This window comes from Dendrobates tinctorius, unplaced genomic scaffold (genome assembly GCF_039654945.1).
Source record: "Dendrobates tinctorius isolate UK_male_01 unplaced genomic scaffold, ASM3965494v1 ptg000070l, whole genome shotgun sequence".
NCBI lineage: Eukaryota > Metazoa > Chordata > Amphibia > Anura > Dendrobatidae > Dendrobates > Dendrobates tinctorius.
Genome location: NW_027361738.1, coordinates 98,292,805 through 98,318,193, shown reverse-complemented (window position 1 = coordinate 98,318,193; position 25,389 = coordinate 98,292,805). Strand labels below are relative to the sequence as shown.

The window sequence follows — 25,389 nt, the reverse complement described above, 5'->3', positions numbered from 1 at the left end:
ATCGCTATGAAGGTGGCTTCTCCTAAGTTTAAGCCTAGATTTATTGGACCTTACAAGATTTTGGAGATTATTAATCCGGTCTCTTTTCGTTTGGCTCTTCCTGTCACATTTAAAATTCATAATGTGTTTCATAAGTCCTTGTTGAAGAGGTTTGTTGAACCAGTTGTTCCTGGGATGGCACCTCTGGACCCTGTATTAGTTAAAAGGAACATGGAATATGAGGTAGAGAAGATACTGGATTCCCGTCTGGCTAGACGGAGACCCCAGTATTTGGTTAAGTGGAAGGGTTATGGTCAGGAGGATAATTCCTGGGTCTCTGCCTCTGATATTCATGCCAAAAGATTGGTGCGTGCCTTTCATCGGGCTCACCCTGATCGCCCTGGTGGCGTGGATGAGGGTTTGGTGACCCCTCCTCAAGGGGGAGGTACTGTTGGTACGGTGACTCATTCATAACATCATGCGCTCTCGCTGTGAGGGAGCTCTCCTTCCTCAGCTCAACCTCCAGCTTCTCTGCACACGTGGACCTCCTCACTCTAACTGACCACTCCTTCTTCTTGGCCCTCAGAGAGCACTCCTCCCTTCAATTCTGGTTCAGAGTCCCCCCTGCTGGCCTGGAGTGGAACTGGGTTGCATGTATAGGTTAACTGCGAGAGAGACCCTTCACTGCTTCCAAGCCTGGCATTACCCTCCCGGGAGGAAGGCAAAGCCACTGTGGCGGCCATACTCCTGGGGGCGACACATTCCCCCCTAGTGCAAGTCAGCACTCCTGGGCCAAACAAAACATGAAAAACATACAAAAAGTTAGACAATGTGAACAATTATAATTGTACAAGTTTTGTAAAAGGGAAAAATTTACAAAATCCAAGAGCTCCAAAAATAGTCCTATGATGACAAGTCCAAGCATCAATGTCCATGGTCCATTCCTGGGCAAATGGTGAACTATATACAGATTGGTGACCACACAAGTCCTGTGGTACAATGTCCATAAACCAAAACTGGCAAATTCAAAGGAAACTCTTACAGATTACCTGTAGTCACAAAACTTGAAAACAGTTACATATATACATACAATTTCAACATTCACATTAACTTTAGCTATATACGATATCTGATGGGTGGTATACCTTGTGTAGTACGGGTAGACCTGAGTAATACTGGTGTAGTGTGTAATGTACTGGATACACTACTGGTGGTTCTGCATGGCACAGGGATACTAGATTGTCTGTTAACTCTTAGACTCACCGGGGTTCAACAGATTCACCATTGGTAGGGCGAGGGTTCTCTGGCTTCACTGCTGGTATGGCATCTGCTACCTGAACTTCTTGATTTTCAGAGTTCTCAGGAGTCACTTCTTGCTGTGCTACCAATTGGGGAAATGTCAACACTGGCACCACTATTGCATCATTTACTTTAGTCCAATTTGCAGGGAATTCTCCAAGTATGGTGCTGACCTTTTCTTATTCTGTGGGTTGGGTGTTATCTTGTTCTTCCATTCTTTTTTTAACTGATCAGGGCATAATTTCAAATGATCTCTTGATATTGCTGTTGAGGTTTCTCCTCCATCTTTACTAATAAGGCACACCTTGGTATTGTCAAAGTTTGAGGGTAGAATGGTGTAGGGTTCAGCTTCCCATTGGTCATCCAATTTATGCAGCCTTCTTTTCCTCTTGAGGACTTGTTCTCCTGGTGACAAGGGAACTGCAGGCGCATGCTGATTGTAGTGCCTTTCTTGCTTTTGTCTTGCCTGAGCTAAACTCTTTTCCACACATTCTTGTACTCTTCTGTACTGTTGCTGCCTCTCTGTATCCCAGTTAGCATCTGGTGATGTTACTTCAGGTGTCAGGACTCCCATGTCCAAATCAATAGGCAGTTTACCAGGCCTTGCTCTCATTAGGTAGGCTGGAGTGCAGTTGGTGGAATTCACAGGGATGTGGTTGTAGAGGTCTACCAGATCTGGCAACTTTTCTGGCCACCGATTACTCTCCTCCAAAGGCAAGGTCTTCAGTAGGTCAATCACTACCTGGTTCATCTTCTGACACATGCCATTGGTCTGTGGGTGATACGGTGTTGTCCGGATCTTCTTACAACCATACAAGTTACAGAATTCCTGGAACACTTCTGCCTCAAAGGCAGGACCTTGATCTGTAAGCACTTGTTCAGGATATCCATGTGGTCTACAGAAGTGCTGTTGGAATGCTCTGGCTGCTGTCCTGGCTGTTTGATCTTTGACAGGCACAACTACCAGGAATCTAGAGTAGTGGTCCACAATAGTAAGAGCATAGATGTAGCTTGGAACCAGCTTCACATGGTCCAGGGCTACCAACTCAAGTGGCTGTTTGGTGATGATTGGCTGTAGAGGAGCTCTCTGGCTGTTTCGATCCTTTCTGCGCAGGTAACATTGTCCACACTCCCGGCACCACCTCTCAATGGCTTTCCTCATACTAGCCCAGTAGAACCTCTCCCAGAGCAATGCTTCCAACTTCTTCCATCCGAAGTGTCCAGCTCCATTGTGGTATGCTTCCAGGACCATTGATGCCTCTCTCTTTGGGACTATCACCTGCCAAACCAGCTCATGAGTGCGGGCATTGATACTCCTCCGACACAGCTTTCCTTCATAAATGAACAGCTGACCTCTTTCCTTCCACAATTGCTGTGTTTCTTCAGGAGCATTCGACTCTGGGCATGAGTCAGCTTGTGAAAGTAGCTCCTTCACCAGGCGGACTGCGGGGTCATTATGCTGAGTTTCTGCCCAGTCATGATGGGGCAATGGATTTAGGGTGACCTCTTTCCAGCCAGACTGTCTGTTTCTCACTCCTTGGGCACGTTGAGCCATGATTAGCTGGTGGAAGGGAGGTAACTCCATCTCTTCAAGAGCCTCAGGGTCTTCTCCTGCATCTGGCAGATTTGGCATTCCAGACAGCGCATCAGCATTGGCATTCTTGTGCCCTGCTCGGTACTTGATGGTAAACTCATAGTTAGACAGCCGAGCCATCCATCGCTGATCCAGTGCACCAAGTTTTGCAGTTTCCAAGTGAGTCAACGGATTGTTGTCCGTGAAGATGGTAAACTTGGCTGAAGCTAGGTAATGCTTGAATCTTTCAGTCACAGCCCAGACTATGGCAAGGAACTCTAGCTTGAAGGAACTATAGTTGTCTGGGTTCCTTTCAGTGGGGCGAAGCTTACTGCTAGCAGAGGAGATCACTCTTTCTTTGCCATTTTGTACCTGTGACAGTACTGCTCCAAGTCCCACGTTGCTGGCATCAGTATACAACACAAAGGGTTTGCCATAATCTGGGTAGGCCAGAACTTCATCTCCTGTGAGAGCCATCTTCAGTCGGGTGAAGGACCTCTCCAACTCCTCAGTCCATTCAAATGTGGGATTCTTCTGTTTGGCTTTCTTAGACTGTCCCACCAGGAGATTTTGCATAGGAGTGGCTATTTCAGTGAGGCCTTTGATGAACCTTCAGTAGTAGCCTACCAACCCGAGGAATTGGCGTACTTCATGGAGGTTGCTGGGCTTTGGCCAGTCCCGGATGACTGTGACTTTGTCAGGATCTGGTGCCACACCTTCTGCACTCACTACATGACCGAGGTACTGCACCTTGGGCTTCAGGAGGTGGCATTTGGAAGGCTTCACCTTTAGGCCAAAATTGGACAAGGCTTCAAACACTTCAGCCAGGTGCTCCAGATGGTCTTCATAAGTCTTGGAGAAAACAGTGACATCATCAAGGTACAACAGGACTGTCTCAAAGTTCATGTGTCCCAGGCAGCACTCCATCAGCAGTTGAAATGTTCCTGGGGCGGTGCAGAGCCCAAATGACATATAATTGAACTCACAGAGACCCATTGGAGTGGTAAATGCTGTTTTCTCCTTGTCTGCCTCTGCCACGGGAAGCTGCCAATACCCACTAGTGAGATCTAAGGTGGAAAAGTATTTAGCAGTTTTGAGTGCAGCCAATGACTCTTCAATTCTGGGTAATGGGTAGGCATCTTTATGTGTAATGCTGTTAATTTTCCTGTAATCAATACACATTCTCATGGTACCATCCTTTTTCTTTACAAAAACTATTGGAGCTGCCCAGGGGCTACAACTGTCTCTGATGACCACTGCTTCCTTCATCTCTCTCAACATCCCTTTTGCACATTGGTATTGTGTTGGGGGTATAGGCCGGTACCTTTCGTTAATGGGTGGATGATCTCCAGTGGGGATATGATGTTGAACCCCTTTTGCCTGCCCAAAATCTAGTGGGTGTTTGCTGAATACCCGCTCATACTCTTGTGTCACTCTGTAAACCCCATTTTTCTGGTATGAAGGTGTAGAGTCAGTCCCCACCTGCAGTTGCTGGCACCACTCCTCCTGCTGCTTCACAGAGCCATTGTCCTCCACCTGATCGGATGAGACCAAAGGCTCTGCTGCCTGCAAAGAGTTGTTATTAACAGTGAGCAGCTTAGCAACTGTGGCATACCGAGGTATTGTGGCCTCCTCCTCCCCACAATTCAAAAGGTTACAGGTACTCTCCCTATACGGACATCAACTACCCCTCTGGCTGTCAGGACAATGGGCCAGCAGTCAGAGTACACTGGTTCTACCAATGCTTGGTAATCTTTTCCTCTAAGGCCTATGGCTGCCCGACACCAAATCAACATTTCACATCTGGGGGGTATTGCAATGGGGAAGGGATCACTCACTCTGACGCTGCCATTCTCTCTGCCAGAGAGTTCTACCAGTTGTCTTTGCATCAGGGCCTTGATCTCTTTCTGCAGGACTCGTTGTTCACTGGAACCAGCAGTCTCAGCCACCTGTTGCAACAAGACAATAACCTCGGAAAGACAGTTTTCAATTACATTGGTACCAAGAGTCATCATGGGATTACATTCACGTCGATCAATATCCACAACTATCAGACCTTGAGATTTTAACTCCACCCGCCCCACTTTAACAGTAATTTCTTTACATCCCACTTGTGGTAAAGACTGACCATTACTGGCAACTACTGTCAGTTCATCAGTTGGGCCACGGGTGAGATCAGAGTCAGCCCAATACCGCTTGTAGAGGATATACGGCATAGTGGTCACCTGGGAGCCAGTGTCCAGCAAAGCGTTCATGGGGATGCCGTCAATCACCACAGGAAGGACCGGTCTCCCTCCAACATACTTGGCTCTCCAGTTCCTTGGGCCTTGTGGTTCTACTCCTGGGGGTTGGCCCTCTGCCCCTGGGATTGCTCGTTTAAATGACAAAATCTTGCAAGATGACCTGCCTTGTAACAGCGGCGACAGATGGGACGTCCGACCTGGTCATAGCGGTCGTTGTTACTTCCTCGGAGTGGCAGGGTTCTCCTCTTCCGGAGCCACAGGACATCCTCTGGACTGGAAGCAAGCTGGATCTTCTCTTTGGAGGACACCTGCAGGGACTGCACGGTTTTAGTAAGTGCAGCCATACCTCTGGTCAACTCCTGGACCTGAAGACCCAGCTCCTCAGTTCGATCTTTATCCAGAGTCTGTGCATCAGCCTCCTCAGGGATGGAAGGAAAAGATGTTGCTTTCTGATGGTAGGTGATCGCTGGGCGCCTAGGGGGCGCTGACCGGCTGTCAGTTGATTCCTGCAGGACCCGAATAGCCCTGTCCTTATAATCAGCAAAGTCCAGGTCAGGGTTTTGCAGGGTTATGATGCGTAACTGTCCTCTGTGGGTACTGGATAGGAGTCCTTCAATGAACTGCTCCTTTAACAGTTTATCTTCCTCCTTCACACTATCAGGATAAACTTGCTTAACTGCTCGCAGCGCCTCCTGCAGGTTAAGAGCATAGTCCCTTATACTGTACTGCATTCTCTGCTTACATCCAAAGAATCGCATCTTGATTTCAGCTGCAGTTCGGGTGTCAAAGGTGCTCCTCAGCTTGGCTAGAATCTTTTTAACAGTCTCTTTGTCAGTGTCCTGCCAGGCTTTCAACTCTCTCTGTGCTGCACCCGTTAGCTGTCCAATAAGGATGTTCACTTTCTCTCTTTAAATTCACTCAGGGTATGTGACTCACGCGAGTATTGCGGTAGCCATGCCGCTCCCGGGAGGTAGGGCATAGACAGCGGCATTATGGGGACCGCTGCGGCGGGCGCTACTCCTTGCAGCGCTGAGGGGTTGGCGGCGGCGTCCGCCGCTGCATTGTTGCTTGGCACAGACATTCTCTCCCCTCCTAGTTAACGTTAGCCAGGGCCGGGGGGTTGAGTGAGCTTCCCGGCGGCCGCTTCGCAGGCCCGATGCTCCGGGCTGTAGGCCTCAGCTCCTACCCTTCTCGCGCGCTGTCTTCTCTTCCTGTGGTCTGTGGTCAGACTTAAAGATCGCTGTTCATCAGAGGAAACATCTAACGTGAAGGAGCTGGAGCAGTTTTGTCTTCAGGAATGGGCAAAAATCCCAGTGGCCACAGATGTGGAAATCTTATAGAGACTTATCCAAAGCATCTTGCAGCTGTAATTGCTGGGAAAGGAGTCTCTACAAAGTGCTGACTTTAGGGGGGTGAATAGTTATGTACACTGAAGTTTTCAGCTATTTAATCCTATTTGTTGCTTGTTTCACAATAGAGGAAAGAAAACCAAGTGTTCACGGATGTAGGCATGTTCTTTAAATGAACTGATGCAAACCCTCAAAAGAACTGTGAAAATCTAGGTTGCGACTTCAAGCAAAACAAAAAATGCCAAGGGGGTGAATACTTTTGCAAGCCACTGTATCTGTGTCGTCGGTGAGTCCTCCCTTGCTCAGGATTAGAAAACATGCCTTTTTCCTGAAAACAGCGCCACACATGTCCAAAGGATGAATTTGGTATTGCAGTCAAAGTCCACTGGGCTCTGAAGTAATACATCATTAGCTGCAGAAAAGACAAGCATGCATGTTTTACTAATTTTGCACAACCCCCTTTAATTTTGAGCGAAGTGCATCATTTTCAATCTTGTTCTTAATCTATTATAAAGTGTTGCCATTTTTTATTCATTTTTTTCCCTTTTTGGTCTAAATTATTTTTTTATATATTTTCATTTTTTCATTTTTTTGGCTAAATTAGTTTTTTTCCTTTTTTTTTCTTTTTGATCTAAATTTTTTTATTCATATTTTACCTTTTTTCATACTAATTTAAACTAAAAAGGAAAAAAAAGAATAATGAAGAAAAACTGTAAGTTAATCTATAAAGAGAAAAAATGAATAATAAAAACCTTATTTAGACTAAAAAGGAAAAGCAATGAACACAAATAACTAATTTAGACCAAAAAGGGAAAAAAGGATAAAAAAAAATCTAATCCAAAAAGGGAAAAAATTAATATAAAAAAATAATTTAGATCAAAAAGGAAAAAATGAATAAAAAATAAGTGTTGCTCTTTTGACACAATCAATGTGTGCCAGTGCCATTTAACAAGCTCTGCAATAAATATCCCTACCACTAGGGGCAGCGGTACAATGTTGTAGTACATGTACTCCCTGAGGATTTTTTCTTACAACAGCACTCCGTGTGGTCAAATCTGGAATTGCAGGTAAAACTTCCGAATAGTTTTGAGTTTTACCTGTATATTTTATCTTTGCCTCACCGTCAGCAGGAGACACATAAGATCCTGTGACTATCGTTGCGGATTACTCATGCCTATGACGGTATTATTTATCCTCCCCCCACCCCTGGGCACTGTGTCACCTCCTTACATGAAGCCTCTGAGAATTCAGATCCCACTCCACGGTAATTAAACACTTCACATCTTCAGTCCTGATTTTTAGAGTAATTAACCATCAGTTTATTTCAGCCGGTGGTCAATTATAGGATTGTTGCTGCAGATGTGAGCGCACTTCAGCTTATGGCCATGGAGGAGATTATGCCGTCAGATGGGGAATTCATCATCGCTAGGTTTTGGATTTTTGGTAATTTAGGATTAAACATTATTTGGGGAAACGAAATGTAGAACTAGGCTGATTTGTCTTTTGGAAAAAAGTGATTCACAACCTCTTCAGAACCGGGACCGGCGCCATATCCAAGTGCGCAGCCTTAGGTAGGTTTGCCTAAATGGCCTTCAAAGTCATAACGTGACATTTGTGGACCCGCAATGCCTTCTTCTCTATACCTTCACCTGTTGAAAACTGCACAACGACTCGAGATTCTAACAAAGAAACATTATTCAGTGTTTCCAGAAGTACACAGCTCCAATGCAGAACTATGTGTCTCCAAGGAAATCACCTGCAAATAAAACCTTATCCAACAGCTATTCTTGCAGTCATGTGTTCCTCTTATGTCTGCTGCACTTTTACTATCTATAGATTAGGTTAAAGCAGATTTTTTTTGTTGATTTGTCTTATAGTGAAACATAGTAAATTTGCAGAATATATATACTGTGTGTGTATATATATATATATAGAGAGAGAGAGAGAGAGAGAGAGAGAGAGAAAAAAATACAAACAAAACCAGCACGACCTAATGTGAACATGTGCAAGCTGCAAAAACTGCACAATATAGACAAAGAGTACAGCAGCACATGTACATGAATCTAGGCCATGTGAAAACACAAGCACATTAAAAAAACAATTTGAATAATAATCCTCAAAAATATTTTTTTCTAAATTTTTTTTAAGACTTACAGTAAGATGAAAATGAAGGTTCTTATTGCACAAATTGGCCAATTCATGTAAGCCCATCAACCGCGGCAAGGTGACCACGCCCTGATGGATCCCTGCACTACCGTACATAAGCCACTTCTGGGCCACCAGCCTACAATTTTGAACAAACATGTCACTACCGGGCTAAGCCTACAATTTATGGGCAGTGTGATATGCTATGTGGATATCATTTTGTGTATATTTCTATTTCACTGATTTTCATAGTTTTTTCCTTGTTGCCTTGCCTGACTGTATCTGTCTCTTGATGACCCCCTGCAGTTCCTTAATCCCCAAGGCTCCTTTGTCTCCTCAACCTGTCTGACTACCCCTGGACATAAGGAGGGGGCTGGGGAGGACAGGAGCTGTACACAAGGAAGGGAGTGGGTAGGAGAGGAGGTGGACAAGTCAGTTCCTGTGTGGAGAACTTCGTGAAGACTGCACCCCAGAGAGAAGGACCCATTTTATCCTCTGGTGCTAGAGTTTTGGAATCTCATCTCCCTGGACATTTTATCCTGTTACTGGACTACATTCTTGTTCTGGACTATTGTTTCCTCAGTGTGGTGGATTGTTTATGGACCTTCTAATTTTGCCTGTAATAAAGGTCTTGGGATTGTTCACCCTTCCCTTGCTCTGTTGATTGTGTGGTATCGGAGAAGGACCCCGTGACAACTGGTGGCAGCGGTGGGATCAACAGAGCGTAACCCAATGGAGAACCACCCACAGAGTGAGTACAGAAATTGGACTGTATCCAGTTTACAGGAGAGAGCCAGAGACCTGGGCCTGAACTACCAGGGACTGACTAAAGAGGCCTTAATCGATCTACTGGTGGGCGCTAGCCCGGCCACCTCCTCCCAGATGTCTGAAGGACGAGCACTGGAGACAGGGATCCCCATCCAGAAAAGCCAGTGGTTGGTGTGGTATGAAGAAGAGATGGCGGTTCTGGGCCCCAGCGTCTCTCAGGAGTACAAGGAGGAGGCTGCCCGCCGGGCACAGCGGAGACAGGAAGCAATGGAGCTTGAATGAGGGAGTAACGCAATGTTGAGTGTAACCCCAACGATCCGCGAGCCTGTACGGATCACCCGGACAGTTTAAGCCATTTGATAAGGCTTCCGGAGATGTGGAGCGGTTCTTCAAGGACTTTGAGCAGCAGTGTGCTGTGATGGAGGTGCCCCACTCTAGCTGGATGTGTTTGTCAGTGGGACTCCTGAACGGAAGCATGGCGGAGACTTACCAAACCATTGTCGCACTGCGGAATCGGGATTATAACATTGTAAAGCGGACTATCCTGGATTACCATGCTATCACCCCAGACTCGTATAGGGCCAAGTTCCGAGACCTCCCATGCACCACTGGGGGATCGTTTAGGATGTAGTGCACATAAGGTGTTCCAGGCATGTCAGAGATGGCTGGAAGCAGAAAACGCCTTTACTGTGGAAGATGTTATACAGGCGTTCCTTATAGAACAATTTCTTGGCAAGTGCCCCACAGAGGTACGGGAATGGGTCCGGGAGCGCACACCGTGTACCATGGAGAGAGCTGCAGCCCTGGCCAATGAAGCCCTTACTATCCAGCCGCAATGGAGGAGGCTTCTGGACAATGAACCTCAGCCTGCTCCCGCGCCCCGTCCCCCTCCAATTATATCTGCCCTTCCACCTAGTCGCAAGCCGATGACAATCACTCCTCACAATCCTAGGCCCCAACAGTTCCGACCACGATCTGGGGGTATCACAGAGAGGAGGTGCTATGGGTGTGGGCAACCTGGACATTTGCAGTCTGGCTGTCCCTCAAGGATTCGGAGGGAGCCCCATGCAGCCCCACCTCGTCCAGTGCATCTTGTGCACTCCACCCAGCCTGAGGAAGAGCTACCACCACCCTCACCAGAGTGGACCACCGACCACGGCACCATAGATACTCCTCCTGGAGTGTACAGACTCCGGCTTCTGTCCTTTAGCTACTCAGAGCAATGGCAACGCCACCTGCAGGATGTCTTAATTGATGGATACAAAGTGTCAGGATTTAGAGACACGGGGGCATTCTTGACTATCGCTGACCCCCGTGTGGTTCGACCCGAGGCAATTTACCAGGGTCCGGGAATTCCCATTGTCCTGGCAGGGGGTGCCCACAAATATATACAGCGAGCTTCTGTGCGTTTGGATTATGGTTGTGGAGAAAAACTGTGTTGGATTGGAGTTATGGGAGGACTTCCTGCAGATATCCTCCTTGGAACGACATTGGGGAGTTACAGTGCCAATTTGTGGGAGCAGTCACCCGACTACATGCCCTTCAAGCACTAAGTCATCCGGACCTCACTGGGGAGCAACCACCACGAACCGCATCAGAGTCGGTAAGCAATACGTTCGCTGCTACTACATTGGGAGAGTCTTGGGACAGAGAGGAGTTTAGGAGAGAAATAGAGGGTGACGCTGGATCGCCCTCCCAGGGCTGTGGGGTACTCGGAGCCGGGCCCAGTGGATTTCAATGGAAGTCGTCACGGTAGCGGTGACCCGGTCCGTGGCCCTGGGCATCCATTGTAAAAGGGGGATGTTGAGTGTGCGAATGCTGATTAAAGTTTATGAGTGAAGGATTCGTGACGCCACCTGTGGTGTTCGGCAATGAAGATGTTAAGCCGACGTTGCAGACAGATCCTCTGGGACAGATGGTGGGGTGCAGCAATGATTATGTGGCCCTCCACAGGTAGGGCTGTAGTCCCAGGGCAGTGTAGGTGAGGAGAGAGGGAGGAGATGTAGATGGTGCGGTGCCAGGCACAGCGATGTAGCAGTGCTGAGTGGGTTGGCGCAGGAATAAGTGGAGGAGACCAGGGCATGTAGTTCCAAAGCTTTACTCACAGTCTGTTGTGCATACAGGTGCCCGCATCCATGCTGTGTCCTCCAGATCAGGAGCTCAGCCAACCCCCACGCAAGATGAAGTACTCCGTTCCAACACTCCGCCAACATAAGTGCCTTTTCTGAGCGTCTCCCTTTTGCGCCTATAGTGACGTACTCTCAGTACTGAGTTACACTGGAGTTCCTCCTGTCAGATGTTCTTATGAACTCTACTTGTACGGCAGACAGCTGTAGCCTGCTTCGGGGACTCCTTGCTACCAAGTCCCAGCTCACTATCGTTGCTGTTGTGCCCCCAAGTCTTGTGTGGGAATAAAGTGGTGACATCTTCTATTCCTCCGGTATCTGCTGCAGGACCAATAGTGTCCATACAACCTCGGGGACCGGACCCCGGCCTTGCGCTGTGAACTTGGGAAGGGTTCTGCTCTAACCCTAATCCTTAGTCCTCCTCTCCTTACGTTCCGTACTAATCCTTCTTTCCTATGGAGAGAGTCAGGCTTCCCATCAATGTCTCTTTCCTGTGCCAGCGGACCCAGGTCACTGTGGTCGGCTGCAGCACTTCCTTCATCCATCCCACGCAGGGGATCTTCACTCCTAGACTCTCCGAGTCAGACTGACCAAATCCTAAACTCTTCCCGCTCTTTTGTTGCCAACTAAGTCCACCCGCCTCCCAGCACGCTTCGTGTTCCAAGCAGGGAGCCACCAAAGGGTGCTTTGCTACACTACTATGTTGTGTGGGATGCAGGTGTTGGAGCGTGGTCAGATGTCTCCACCTTACCTGGATGGTGGGGTACTACACCTCAGGAGGAGGCGCAGTACATCTGTGGCGACTGAGCCCTCAGGGGCGCCACAACACTACCATATCAGCCCTTAGGCGAACGGCAGAAACTGGGCACATGGGAGATAATGGGGATGGCTTCACTCGAGAAAACGGACTGTATTATCGTGTAACAAAGGGCAGTGACCAGGGCAACCCTGATGCAATGACCAGGCAACTCATTGTCCCTCAGAAGTACAGGGCACAGCTACTCCAACTGGCCCATGACATCCCCTTGGCTGTGCACCAAGGGAGAAAAAGGACTGAAAAGAGGCTCACCCAAAATTTTTACTGGCCGGGCGTCTCGCAGTCGGTAGCCCATTATTGCCGCACCAGCGATGTGTGCCAGCAAATGCAGCATCCAGGAGCTCGACATAAGGTACCCCTACAATCCCTACCCATAATCGAGGAACCATTTCAACGTGTAGCTGTCGACATCATAGGTCCTCTGGCCCACCCCAGCAGGTCGGGGAAAAAATATATCCTGACCGTGGTGGACTATGCCACTAGGTATCCTGAAGCTGTGGCCCTGTGCAGTATTTTTACATATTTCCCATAAGGGATGTGGGTATTGCTGTAGAATCACTGCGTTGACAAACATGTGATGGTGTCTCCGCAGGGTTGGATGTTGATCTCCATGAGTTCATTCATCCTCATTTTTCACAGTATTACAGCAGTAAAGGTAGCTGAGGCCCTTGTTACCATCTTTACCCGGGTAGTGTTTCCTAGTGAATTATTATCAGATCAAGGCACTCAGTTCATGTCAGATCTGGTCCAGTCCCTATGGCATACCTGTGGTGTTCGAGCCATTCGCACCACCCCATACCACCCGCAGACCAACGGATCATGTGAACGCTTTAATGGAACCCTAAAAAATATGCTGAGGGCTTTTGTTGACGTTGAAAAAGACTGGGAAAAGTACCAGCCACATCTCCTCTTCGCCTATCGGGAGGTTCCCCAAGAGTCCACAGGGTTGTCTCCCTTCATACTACTGTTTAGCCGGAAGGTCCGTGGGCCTCTCACTCTTCCGAAAGAACATTTGGAGGGAGACATCTTAGATACCGGAATGCCCATCGTTCCCTATGTTCTAGAGTTCAGAGACCGTCTCGCCCAGCTAGCCACCTTGGCTAAAGAACATCAGCGAATGGCCCAGTCCAGACAAAAAACCTGGTATGACCGTAATGCCAGGAACCATGAATTTATGGAAGGACAACAAGTGCTCATGATTACTGCTTCCCCTGCCAACAAGCTTCAAGCAGTGTGGGAAGGCCCTTATCAGGTTGTCAAGAAAATTAATGACACTAACTATGTTATTGCCCTGGACTCTAGTGGTCGACGACAGAAAACCGTCCACATTAACATGCTGAAAGACTACCACGACCGATCTCTGCCTGTTCTAGCTGTCTGCCACCCCCCTAGTGATATCACCGATGACGAGTATCTCCCCGATCTCCTCCAGGTTGCCCAAGCGGGAGGATCACTGGAACAAGTGCCCATGGGCTCCCATTTATTGGATATACAAAAGGACGATACTGTCGCCGTACTAAGGACGAGGGCTGCTGCTTTCTCCTCAAAGCCGGGGAAGACTACTCTTACCAGTCACCATGTGGAAACCCCCGGACAACGCCCCATCCAGCAGGGTGCCTACCGGGTTCCAGAGGCTGTTCAAGGCATGATAAAGGACTAACTGGAGGAGATGAAACGACTGGGAGTTATTCAGCCATCTCACAGTTCTTGGGCCTCTCCTGTCGTCCTGGTCCCCAAGAAGGATGGTACAACACGATTCTGCGTGGATTACAGAAGATTAAAAGATGCCACCAAGAGTGATTCTTATCCCATGCCCAGGATTGATGATCTCTTGGATCGTCTGGCCAGTGCCCAATTTGTGACCACGTTAGACTTGAGCAAGTGGTCCTGGCAGATACCCCTAACAGAGGACGCTCGGGAGCGCTCGGCCTTCATTACTCCATTTGGGCTTTTTGAGTTTCTGGGAATGCCCTTTGGGATGAAAACTGCCCCCGCTACTTTCCAGAGACTGGTAGATCGACTGTTACAACAATGTCAGAACTTTGCCTGTGCTTACTTAGACGACATTGCCATTTTTAGCACAACCTGGGAGGAACATCTTAAACACTTGGGCATAGTGCTGGACTGTGTCCTTACTGCAGGACTGACCATTCGCCCTGATAAGTGCTAAATAGGGATGGCTGAGGTGCAGTACCTCGGGCATAGAGTAGGGGGTGGGACCCTAAGGCCTGAGCCTGCCAAGGTGGAAGCCGTTAGCAACTGGTGTAGACCCCAGACAAAAAAGCAGGTACTTGCATTTTTAGGAACTGCGGGTTACTATCGCAAATTTGTTTATAACTTCAGCAACTTGGCCAAGCCCCTAACCGACCTGACCCGCAAGAACATGCCTAGGAATGTGACATGGACGACGGCATACGAGGATGCCTTTTCAGCGTTAAAGACCGCCCTCGTTACTGCTCCTGTCTTGGCTGCTTCTGATTATAAACGCAGGTTCCTCGTGCAGACGGATGCATCCACCTTTGGGATTGGGGCAGTACTTAGCCAAATGAACGCCGCCGGAGCAACATCCTGTTGCTTTTAAAAAGAGAAAAAAAGCCAGCTCACCTGAAGGCATGTGTAGTGGATAGCCTGGACCACGTGCAGTCTTCACGCAGTAACCAAGGAAAAAGAAAAAAGGTCCAGCTTTGCAAATTCAAGTCCAATTTATTGTTAAAAACAAGTCCAAAACAGAGCAAAAAATATTGTGTTCACATGAGTAACAAGTAGTAGATTACGCGTTTCGAACAATAGCTTGTTCTTTCTCAAAACCAGTCGGAAACTACTGGATCGGGAAGTTGCCTATGCCACTATTGAAAAGGAGTGCCTTGCCATCGTATGGGCGCTAAAAAAATTGCAGCCATATTTGTATGGCAGAGACTTTACAATTGTTACAGACCACAACCCCCTCACATGGCTGAACCGCGTATCAGGCGACAATGGAAGATTGCTGTGGTGGAGCTTGTCCTTACAACCCTACAGCTTCTCCATCCAATACAAGCGGGGAAGCCAACACCAGAACGCCGATGGACTGTCTCGACAAGAAGAACCATAGGCTCCCCAGGCCGACCTACCCCTGCCACTGTACAAGGAACTATAAGGCTAAGTGCACACGTTGCAGAAAATTTCTGCTCAAAAACCTGAATCCCTTCCCAGAAACCGCACCTATTTTTCCGCGGCAGTTTTTGCGTGGTTTTGCATGAAAACACATAAAGAAAAAAAAAAGTATATGCACACAAATAGGGATCACCACAAGGATATGATAATCAAAAAGTATCAATTTTATTAACGGACACAACAAACAGACACTTTGTTTAAAAACAATTAAAAAGTCTGAACAACCAGACACTGATAACAAAACAAAGACAATGGGTCATTTTGATAAATAGTTAAATACTATGGGTCCCAAGGCCAACCATACAGTATAATGCCAGGTATCTGCTAGTTACCATAACCTAGGGTCTATCAAATCAATTGTAATGACAATCATGACCTTGGATCAAAAATACCATATTATTATTATTATTATTATTATTATTATTATTTATTGTTATAGCGCCATTTATTCCATGGCGCTTTACATGTGAGGGGGGTATACATAAAAACAAGTACAATAATCTTAAACAATACAAGTCATAACTGGTACAGGAGGAGAGAGGACCCTGCCCGCGAGGGCTCACAATCTTCAAGGGATGGGTGATAATACAGTAGGCGAGGGTAGAGCTGGTCGTGCAGCGGTTTGGTGGATCGGTGGTTACTGCAGGTTATAGGCTTGTCGGAAGAGGTGGGTCTTCAGGCTCTTTTTGAAGGTTTCGATGGTAGGTGAGAGTCTGATATGTTGTGGTAGAGAGTTCCAGAGTAGGGGTGATGCGCGAGAGAAATCTTGTATGCGATTGTGGGAAGAGGAGATAAGAGGGGAGTAGAGAAGGAGATCTTGTGAGGATCGGAGGTTGCGTGCAGGAAAGTACCGGGAGACGAGGTCACAGATGTATGGAGGAGACAAGTTGTGGATGGCTTTGTATGTCATGGTTAGGGTTTTGTAATGGAGTCTCTGGGCAATTGGGAGCCAGTGAAGGGATTGACAGAGGGGAGAAGCTGGGGAATAGCGGGGGGACAGGTGGATTAGTCGGGCAGCAGAGTTTAGAATAGATTGGAGGGGTGCGAGAGTGTTTGAGGGGAGGCCGCAGAGCATGAGGTTGCAGTAGTCAAGGCGAGAGATGATGAGGGCATGGACTAGGGTTTTTGCAGATTCTTGGGTGAGGAATGAACGGATGCGTGAAATATTTTTGAGTTGAAGTCGGCAGGAAGTGGAAAGGGTTTGGATATGTGGTTTGAAGGAGAGATCAGCATCAAGGATTACTCCGAGGCAGCGAGCTTGTGGGACTGGGGAGAGTGGGCAGTCATTTACTGTAATTGATAGGTTCGTAGGGGGGGTCACGTGAGATGGGGGAAAGATGATGAATTCTGTTTTGTCCATGTTGAGTTTCAGATATCTAGTGGAGAAGAAGGATGAAATAGTGGACAGACATTGAGGGATTCTGGTTAGTAGGGAGGTGATATCTGGTCCAGAGATGTAGATCTGTGTGTCATCAGCATAAAGATGATACTGAAAGCCATGAGATTCTATGAGCTGTCCCAGGCCAAAGGTGTAAATAGAGAACAGCAGGGGCCCTAGGACTGAACCTTGTGGGACTCCGACAGATAGGGGGCGAGGTGAGGAGGTGGTGTGTGAGTGGGAGACGCTGAATGTCCGGTCTGTTAGGTATGATGAGATCCAGGAGAGGGCCAAGTCTGTGATGCCGAGGGATGAGAGGGTCTGTAATAATAGGGAATGGTCCACTGTGTCAAAGGCAGCCGACAGGTCCAGGAGGAGGAGGACAGAGTAGTGTCGCTTGCTCTTGGCAGTTAAGAGGTCATTGGTGACCTTAGTAAGGGCAGTTTCAGTGGAGTGGTGTGACCGGAAGCCAGATTGTAAGCGGTCGAAGAGGGAGCAAGAAGAGAGATGGGAGGACAGTTCAAGGTAGACGTGTTGTTCCAGTAGCTTGGAGGCGTATGGGAGAAGTGATATAGGGCGATAGCTAGATACAGAGGATGGGTCAAGAGAGGGCTTTTTGAGGATAGGTGTGATGGAGGCATGTTTAAAGCTTGAGGGGAAAACACCAGTTGTTAGTGATAGGTTGAAGAGATGGGTTAGGGTTGGGATGAAGACTGTGGTGAGGTTTGGGATGAAGTGGGATGGGATCGGGTCGAGTGCACAGGTGGTGAGATGTGATCTTGAGAGTAGAGTGGAGAGTCGATCTTCTGTAATGGTGGAGAAGTTGGTTTTGAAGGTGGAGGGCTGGGAAGTCGGGAGGAAGGACTCTGGGGGTTGTTGACCAAAACTGTCTCTGATGTTATCAATTTTCTGCTTGAAAAATGAGGCAAAGTCTTCAGCTGAGATGAGTGGGGAGGGAGGAGGTGCTGGGGGGCGGAGGAGAGAATTGAAGGTGTTGAATAACTGTTTAGGGTTGTGAGACAGGGAGGATATGAGAGATGAGAAGTAGGTTTGTTTAGCTGTGGCGAGTGTGGTCTTGAAAGTAGTGAGGGACTGTTTGAATGCGATGAAATGCTCGTTGGAGTGGGATCTTTTCCATCTGCGCTCAGCAGCCCTGGAAGCTCGCCTCAGCTCTTTGGTCAGGCTGGTGTGCCAGGGCTGTCTGTTGATTTTGCGAGTTTTGGTATGTGTAAGTGGGGCAGCGGATTCCAAAGCTACAGCTATTGTGGTGTTATATAGAGCGGCAGCGTCATCCGCATTGTGTAAGGAACTTATATCTGTAAGAGGGAGGAGGGATTCGGAGAATGAGTGTAGGTCAAGGTGTTTAAGATTCCTGCGAGGGTGTGAAAGTGTGTGGGGTGGGGATTGTAGACATGGAGTGAAGAGGGAGGAGAATGTGAGCAGGTTGTGGTCAGAGAGAGGAAGAGGTGAGTTAGAGAGGTTAGATAGGGAGCAGAGGCGGGTGAAGATGAGGTCCAGTGTGTGGCCATCTTTGTGGGTGGCTGTAGAAGACCATTGAGTGAGGCCGAAGGAGGAAGTGAGAGATAGAAGTTTAGTGGCAGCTGAGAGGGAAGTGTCAATGGGGATGTTGAAGTCGCCCATGATGATAGTAGGGATGTCCGCGGAAAGGAAATGAAGTAACCAGGTGGTGAAGTGGTCAAAGAAGGTGGTGGCTGGCCCTGGGGGGCGGTAGATGACAGCCAGTTGGAGGTTGGAGGGGGAGTAGATGCGCACAGAGTGCACCTCAAAGGAAGGGAGGGTAACAGAGGGTGGCAGTGGGATTGGGGTGAAGGAGCAGGTATCTGACAGGAGAAAACCAACTCCTCCACCATGTTTGCTGCTGGGGCGGGGGGTGTGAGAAAGGTGGAAGCCGCCATACGAAAGTGCAGCAGGAGAGGCTGTGTCAGAAGGGGTGAGCCAGGTTTCGGTGATGGCGAGGAAGGAGAGTTTGGTAGTAACAAAAAGATCATGGATGTAGGAAAGCTTGTTGCAGACAGAGCGAGCGTTCCACAGAGCTCCTGTTAGTGGGACTGGGGAAGCGGGGGCTGGGTGAATGGGTATAAGGTTGGAGAGGTTACGGAAGGTTGTGATAGAGCGTGGATGGGAGGTAGAAATGACTGTGGGAATGTGGTGAGGAGGACCAGGATTTGGAGAGATATCACCAGCAGTGAGAAGGAGCAGAGAAAGTGTTAGCAGGTGGGAGCAGGAGAGGGCATGAGGGGGCTGTCTGTGTTTGGAGACAGAGGATTGTATGTTAAGGAACAGTTTTGAGGCGGAGGTATATTATCAATAACTACTATGGTTACATAGAGATTCTACATATGCCATAAATAGAAAATTGAATACTTATCATGGACTTATCAATGGACCTTGAGAAAGACACATCACTGTGTCGATACGCGTGGGTTTGGGGGTCCCATGTAACCTACCCGGTAGCTTGTTCATCCTCAGAAACCAGGTGATATCATGCTAGGGAAAGGGACTTGTTAATATATGTTTATTTGTGCTGGCAACATGATAAGTATTCAATTTTCTATTCATGGCATATGTAGAATCTCTATGTAACCATAGTAGTTATTGACATTACTTCCCCGAAGCCAGTGTCATCTGTGAAAAAAATATGAAAAAAACAAACCACCAAATACTCCCTGTTCCGCAGAAATCCTTGAGTGTCCAACGCCGATCTCCCGTGGAGAACAGCAGTATGCAGTATGTATGTAGTATATTTGTAGCATGTTTTATGTATGTTGCATGTATGTATGTAGTATGTATGTAAGTTGTATGAATGTAGAATATATGTAGTATGTATGTAGTATGTATGTATGTTGTATGAATGTAGTATATACGTAGTATGTATGTAGTATGTATGTATGTTGTATGAATGTAGTATATATTAAGTATGTATGTAGTATGTATGTTGTTTGAATGTTGTATATATTAAGTATGTATGTAGTATATATGTATGTTGTTTGAATGTTGTATGTATGTAGTATGTATGTAGTATGCATGTATGCTGTATGAATGTAGTATATATGTAGTATGTATGTATGTTGTTTGAATGTAGTATATATTAAGTATGTATGTAGTATGCATGTAGTATGTTGTATGTATGTATGCTGTATGAATGTAGTATATATATAGTATGTATGTAGTATGTATGTATGTTATATGAATGTAGTATATATGAAGTATGTATGCAGTATGTATCTTGTATGAATGTTGTATGTACTACTGTCCCATCATTGGCTAATGTGTCAATCACTGTCATTGTAGCAGGCTTCGCGCGAACTTGTAGTCCCATCGGACGATGCCTGCACGCACACACAGACCCCCAGCAGGCCCGTACAGACTGCCGGCAGCCGGCACAGACCCCCGGCAGCCAGCACAGACCCCCGGCAGGCCCATACAGACCGCTGGCAGCCGGCACAGACCCCCGGCAGGCCTGTACAGACCGCCGGCAACCGGCACAGACCCCTGGCAGCCGGCACAGACCCCCGGCAGGCCCGTACAGACCCCCGAGAGGCCCGCACAGAGCCCGCCCGCACACACAGACACGCACAGTGTCCACCCATGCACCGCCCACACTCTTCCCCCCTCCCAAACTGGATGTACAAGGAAAGAAAGGGTTTTTTTTAAATCCAATATTTCTGTCCCTTTGACTTGAATGGGACTTCTGGTATCGGAATTGGCGATACCCTCTACTTTTTGTGTATCGGGGCGATCCAATCCGATCCGATCCAATACGATCCGATATTTCTGGATATCGGATGGTATCGCTCAACACTGGTGAACACGTGCAAGCTGCAAAAACTGCACAATATAGACAAAAAGAATACAGCAGCACATGTACTTGAATCTAGGCCATGTGAAAACACAGAAACACATTAAAACCGTTCAATTTGGATAATAATCCTCAAAAATATAAATAGAGAGAGAGAGATCTGCACCTTTTTCCACATATTGGTTGTGTCCCCTACATAACATGTGGAGGAATGTTCTTGGGTCAGATGAGACTGAAGGAGAACTTTCTAGGCTAAATACAAAATATTATGTGTGGTGGAAAACTAACACTGCACAACACTCTGAAAACACCATCCCCACCGTCACACATGGTGGTGGCAGCATCCTACTGTAGGGAGGCTTTTGTTCAGCAGGGAAAGGGAAGCTGGTCTGAGTTGATGGGAAGATGGATGGAGCTAAATACAGGGTAATCCTTGAGGAAAACCTGTTTGAGGCTGCTGAACACTTGAGACTGGGGCGAAGGTTCATCTTCCAGCAGGACAACGACCCTCAACATCCTGCCAGAGCTACAATGGAGGCTTTAAATCAGAGCATATTCATGTGTGTGAACGGTGCAGTCACAGTCCAGATCCAAATCCCAGAGAATCTGTGACAAGACATGAAAATTACTGATCAGAGACGTTTCCATCCAACCTCACTGAGCGAGAGCGAGTGTGCAAAGAGGCGCCAGAATGGAGAGACAGACGCCAAAAGACTGCAGGAGTGACTGCAGAGAACGGTGGTCCTACAAAGTACAGACTCAGGGGGCTGGATACTTCTGCACCATACAATATTCAGATTTATATTTTTAAAATAATAAGTAAAAGTTGCATCATTCCCTTTACACGTCACAGAGACTTGTTACTTAGTGTTGGTGTCATATAAGATACCAATAAAATACATTATAGTTTGTGAGTATACTGTATAAAAAAAGTGGAAAAGCTCACGGGGTGTGAAGACTTTTTTCCAAGGCACTCTATATGGGCATAACTTTGGCATTGAAGACTTGCTGGCAGATTTTAGGTAGCACTAGTTCTGGTTACTCGTGAACATAAAATGTATATTTCTTAAAATTGGAAGTTGGAGGAGGGTGGGAGGTCAGCAGTGTAGGGAAGCAGTCTGTGCCGCCAATACATTATCTCTATAGTCAGAGCTTTTATGTCGTGTCCTTCACAAACACTTCTGCCTTGACGGATTTTTCGAAAAGAAAAAAAAAAAATCACAATTTTCTATAGTTCAATTTCACTGTCATTTCCCAGGCAGAACAGCTATTGTGTTGATGTAATTTTCACACCATTTCTTCTTACGCTTTTCTTTCTCGCAATTTGTTACAGAGCCCTGGACCAAAGTCTGAAGCTTTTGTCAAGCAGATTTTATTTTTTTTTTTATTTCTTCTTGTTATTATTATTTACTGAGAACAGAGTGGAAATTCTCAAGGCAAATCTTCGCACGAGATAAACATGGAGATGATTGTCAGACTGTACTTACTGCTCACTGTGGCTTCATCACTGGTAGGTGACGCTATTTCTTTTGTGTTGCAACTTATCAGCTTTGTTGTGTAGGCTGTAACAAGGTTAGCGGAGTCATCTCTTTACCATAAATTGTCAGGGTCAGTAGAGTCATCTCATTATCAAAATTGGGAGAGGGTCAGTAGAGTCATCTCTTTAAAGCTGGTACCATTCCAACATTTTTAAAAATATCAGTGCTGGGAGTGGTGTCACTAATGTATTATACTTACCATCCACTGTCTTCAGCTCCCCCCGATGCGGCTCCAGTCTTGTATTGTCATCTTGTGACCTTAACTTCTAACTGACTGAAAGTCAGGGGTAAAGGTCACAAGCTTTCAATGTAAGTCTATAAGATCCTCCTTCAGGCGTGGTTCTGGCTCTCATAGAATGCAGGGTCAGCAGAGTCATCTTGCTATCATAATTGGGAAAGGGTCAGCAGAGTCATCTTTTTAGAATTAACAAGCAGGGTCAATAGAGTCATCTCATTATTATTAGAGGACAGGTTCAGATGCGTAGGCTGTAACAAGGTCAGCAGAGTCATCTCTTTAACATAAGTAGGCAGGGTCAGCAGTTATGCCATTACCAAAAGAGGGTGGGATCAGCAGAGTCAATTTATTATTTTTAGAAAACAGAGCTAGTAGCGTAATTTCATTGAAGGGGTTGTCCTCTACTAGGAAAACCCCTTCTTAAACTAAATGTTTTGCCCCATAAATAATAAAGCCTATACTCATCATCCGTGCCGGCTCTGTTACAGCGGTGTCAACTCTTGCAGTCCCGAGGATGCGATGCGGTGGAGTGGCACGTTTTGCCCGGCGCCCAATCAGTGCTGGTGCCACTGTTTCTGCCTTCAGACAAACTGAACATGAAGAGGAAGTCTGGGCTGCAGATGATCCCCAATTTCCTCTTCGTGTTCAGTTTATCCGAAGGTGGAAACACTGACGCCAGTGCTCAGCCGCCGCAAAGCTCCGCCCCCGTCCATGCCTCCTCCGGTCAGCTTCTCCTCTGGGCGCATGACGCTGCATGTGACCAGCGTAACCTATATTTAGCGTTCGGTACACTGGCCGTGCGCTGGTATGTTTTTGCCGGCACATGCGCCCTTTTTGCGCTGCGCCGAGTGCACAAAAATGCAACACAGTGCATTTGGCGCACATCGGCGCAGCGCAAACACGGTGCATGCGTCGGCAAAAACATACCAGCGCACGCCCAGCGTACCCAACGCTAAATATAGGGTATGCTGGTCGCATGCAGCGTCATGCGCCCAGAGGAGAAGCTGACCGGAGGAGGCGTGGACGGGGCGGAGCTTTGCGGCGGCTGAGCACTGTGCCTGGTAACGCTAGTGTGAAACTAGCCTTAGTAGGTAGGGTCAGCAGAGTCATCTCATTGTTGTTATTATTAGTAGGTAGGGTCAGCAGAGTCATTTATTGTTTTTATTAGTGGGTAGGGTCAGCAAAGTCATCTCATTATTGTTATTATTAGTGGGTAGGGTCAGCAGAGTCATCTCATTATTGTTATTATTAGTGGGTAGGGTCAGCAGAGTTATCTCATTAATACTAGTGGGTAGGGTTGGTAGAGTCATCTCATTATTGTTAATATTAGTGGGAAGGGTCAGCAGAGCCATCTCATTGTTATTATTAGTGGGTAGAGGATTATTAGTGGGTAGAGTCAGCAGACTCATCTCATCATAAGAGGGTGAAGTCAGCACAGTTATACCATTAACTTTAAGCCTGTTTCACCCATCTGGGTTTCGTGGTCTGTACTCTGATTGGGATGCCCAGTCTGGCCACAAGTCTCCTTGCCCGAAATTGGCAAAATCATGGGCATATATAAGGCTGCCGAGTACAGGTCAGGAGATAAGTGGCCAGTCTGCGCATCCCGGTCAGAGAATGGACGGCGAAATACAGATGTGTAGAACCGACCTTAGAGTGGAGGATCAGCAGAGTCTTTCCACCATCATTAGGGGGTGTGCTCAGCAGTCTCACCTCGTTATCATTTCATGCTAGGATCAGCAGAATAATATAATTTCTGGATAGGAAAAAATGTTGTAAGGCCTAAATAAGTCAGGATAGCAACAAAGTGCACTCTGTGGACCCGTAGGGGGCATTGGTCTTGAGCACATTGGATTTCAACACTGGAATGTGAAGCAATGTGAACTACTAAGAGTTCAAAAAACTAACTATCAAGTCAGTGGAGCCAATGTTACATGTATGTGCCATTTTTTGACAAATAATGCTTCCCAGGCGGGCGCCGTCATCTTCCCCCACAAGATATCATCTGACTGCTGAAAACGTACTAATAAATCAAAAGGGCAAGATATCCCCCCAAAGATGAACCAGTTTTTGCAAGATTTTTTTACTTCTTCATTTCCTTTGCTCATTTATTTATTTATTTATTTTTGCTGGAGAAGTTTTTTTTTTTCTTTTAACCCCTTACCAACTGGAATGATTTTTTTTTTCTCCCGCTTTTATTTTCTTCCTCCCCTTTCTTCCAAGTGTCATAACTTTTCCTTTTCTTTTGCACCAGCCCAATATTATTGTTTTTGTGTGTTGTCGAGCTGTAGTTTTGATTGACACCGGTCTATTTTTGCTCCCTTCATTTAATTAATGTACTTGAAAAAAACGTAACAAATGGTGAAAAAAGAAGCAATTTCCCCACTTTTTGGCCCAAATAGCAGCAATTCTGGCATTTCAGTTTTATGTTTTGATCGAACTTTTACATGACAATAAGAAAAATAGTTTATTTGTTTTATGTTTATATTTTTTTATATTCTATTCATAAAATAGACAGGGGTGGGGGGCGATTTAAACTTTTATATTTTTATTTTATTTTTTTGTGGCAACCTTTCCAGAGATCTTGTTGCGACGTGAGGAACGACGGCCGAGGAAGGATTGCGACTGTCAGGAATTGACGGTGTCATTTAGACTGCAGCGATCGGAGCTGGCTCCAGTCACTGCTGTTAGTGGCAGGTGCCGGCTGCTGACATAGGATGTACTGCTGTATCGTATATTGAAAAGCTTTTATTATTGTTTCATAGTAGGAGATAAAAAGAAACAGAATTTCAGTCATTATATTTGCTTCTCAATTACTTTTTAACTTTGTTTTGTGGGTTGTACGATTCCAACATTCTCGGCACAGGCCATCAATTTCTGATCGGTGGAGGTATGACACCCAGCACTGCCGCCGATCAGGTTTTCTGGCGGATAGAATGTTTTGGATGCTACCAGAGCACAACAGC

At 46.8% G+C, this 25,389-nt stretch overlaps 1 protein-coding gene across 2 annotated transcripts in view; it reads left to right on the top strand.

The window, feature by feature from the left end:
• Window positions 1-25,389, top strand: part of ADCYAP1R1 (ADCYAP receptor type I) — a 357,068-nt gene that overhangs the window by 98,329 nt on the left and 233,350 nt on the right. For both annotated transcript variants that reach the window (XM_073582199.1, XM_073582200.1), the window contains exon 2: window positions 21,984-22,160. In XM_073582199.1, the coding sequence (XP_073438300.1) occupies window positions 22,110-22,160 (51 nt within the window). In that variant the 5' untranslated portion in view covers window positions 21,984-22,109. The remainder of the gene's footprint in view (window positions 1-21,983; window positions 22,161-25,389) is intronic.